A 2,191-nucleotide genomic window follows, 5' to 3' on the forward strand; every position below is an offset into this window, starting at 1 on the left:
AGGACAATTATCTCTGAGGAATGATGCTTCAAGGATGAATTCTTTTTAGAGATGAATACTTCTAAAATACATGTACTTTATATTGTTCAAGTATTGCTGAATATCATTCAATAATGCAGTCCTCATGCCAAAGGAAAAGCCTTTTGAAATAACCAATGATATATATTATGGCAGAATAGTCAAGAAGAATCACATCAAGATGTAACCCATTTTTGTTCATCTTGCTTGAGAGTTTCTTCATCAAGAGTAGACTCTTGTGATCTCTTGTCTGACAATTTCCCAGGCACAGTCACTGTACTGTTTCTCTTCCAGGTAGAGAAAGATTCTTTTGAAGTACCTCCTCAAGGCCAGTGCTGGACCCTCAGTTTTCAGCACCGACTTTTCCTCTCTGGTCACCTGGACTAAACAGGTGCTCAGGTTCTGCAGTTGCTGAAGGAGTTCAGTGCGGAGTTCACGAAGGAGGGCAGGGTTCCAGGCGGCTGTGGCTTGTTCTGTGTTGAAGAGACTGAAGATGGGCTGCAGCAGCATCTGGAGGACAGACGCAGCCTGGGTCTTCTGCATCTGGCTGAGCTTCACCATCTCCCTGGGGAACTGGAAGTCCCTTCTGTCCTTCAGACACAAGACAGGGGAGATTCTCTTCATTTGCTCCAGTACTTCAAAGGTCTTCCTGCTAAGCAGGAGAGAGTTCTGAGGCAGGTGACAGCCCAGAGGTGCAACAGGTCCAAAGCTGCACAGCACCATAGCAGTCAGTAGAGGGCGCAGGAGAGCCATGGGGACGTGAGGAGGCTTCTGGCCTGGCTGAGCTGGGGTCTCAATCAACCTTGGATCCTGGGGTTTGTGAAGATTTTCTGGCTCTGATCAATTTTTATAGAGAAAACCCAATTTTCATTTTCTCTACATTTCATTTTCTCTGCATTTTCACTTCCTTTTTTTGTTTTTATTGACATGTTTGCCATGTGGCCTAAAATTTAAAACACTAAGACATGGATTTTCCAAGTGAACTGTAACGGTGCAACCCAAATGCTACCCTTAATCCATTGAGAAGCATCTGGGAGCCTGAAGTCAGGAATGTGCACATGGATGTATGTAAAGACTCACCTACCCTCCCATACATGCATACACTTTTCTCAATATGTCAACAATTCTCTTGGTTTCACAACAAATCTTCATCTTTGACCCTGACATCAATCCTTCCTTTGTTTAACATGAGAACCATTGATACTAAAGGGTTGAATCATTGTTTCAGGATTCACTGCATCATTCAAGTAAAGAAACTCTTCAGAATTAAGAACAGACTATGCTTTATTCTTCCCCAAGGAGGTTACTGACTACTGGCTTCAGAACATTTCTCCTTCTAGAACACATTCATGCAAGTCCCTGTGACTGTGAATTAATGGGTTCCCATGGTCAGGCTTAGGTGTATATTCCTCTGGCTGAGTACCATTTTCTGAGCTCTGCAAGTGCTCCTCTAGCTGCAACATTTCCCCTAACCCAGATGTTGGTTCTTTGCAGATATGTCTAGGTTTGGAAATTCTAACTCCAAGATTAAGTCATTCACTAGGTAGTTGTTACATGTTGAAGGCCTCTCTGTTCTGGAGTCTCTAAAGTCTACTGGCCATGGTCTACTGGCCTCACTCCCTGCCATGTCTTTTGGACTTGTTTTGCTAGCAGTAATATTTTCTTGCTAGTCCGAATAACAGATCCTAGATCATCATCTCTCTTGCCCCATGAGAGCATGTGAAGGGCCTTTGTTTTCATGTATCGAAGTGTTGGGTCCTCATTGCAAATAGCATACATTTGTTTTGTCTGTGTGGTTGTGGCTTTTCTCAAAAATGACCTTATTTGGGCTGAAAAGGTGGCTCAGTGGTAGAGTGTTTGCCTTGCATGCATGAGGTACTGGGTTTGATTCCTCAGCACCACATAAGTAGAAAAAGCCAGAAGTGGCGCTGTGGCTCAAGGGGTAGAGCACTAGCCTTGAGCTGAAAGCTGTGGGACAGCAAGTAGGCCCAGAGTTCAGGCCCCACAACCCACAAAAGAAGTCCTTATCTTATTTGTATTGATAAATTACTTTTGTTTCTTTTTCATCTGTGTCTAGTTCTTATCAATACAGTGACAAAGAAATGCATGTCCCCCCCCCCCCCGCCGCCAGGGAGAAATAGCATTCTAAAATTTTTAGTTTATTTTTTGCACC

General features: G+C 43.5%; 1 protein-coding gene across 1 annotated transcript; it reads right to left on the reverse strand.

Annotated features, from left to right (window-relative positions):
* Positions 1-240: 240 nt before the first annotated feature.
* On the reverse strand, positions 241-845 carry LOC105988957 (interferon omega-1-like). Its single transcript, XM_013020750.1, has one exon. It carries the CDS (start codon positions 769-771, stop codon positions 241-243), a length of 531 nt encoding a protein of 176 aa, XP_012876204.1. The 5' UTR covers positions 772-845.
* Positions 846-2,191: the final 1,346 nt, after the last annotated feature.

This window comes from Dipodomys ordii, unplaced genomic scaffold, assembly GCF_000151885.1.
Source record: "Dipodomys ordii isolate 6190 unplaced genomic scaffold, Dord_2.0 Scaffold53, whole genome shotgun sequence".
NCBI lineage: Eukaryota > Metazoa > Chordata > Mammalia > Rodentia > Heteromyidae > Dipodomys > Dipodomys ordii.

Bases quoted from the DNA above. Each gene is read 5' to 3' on its own strand.
- LOC105988957 (XM_013020750.1), bottom strand. From the start codon at position 771: ATGGCTCTCCTGCGCCCTCTACTGACTGCTATGGTGCTGTGCAGCTTT.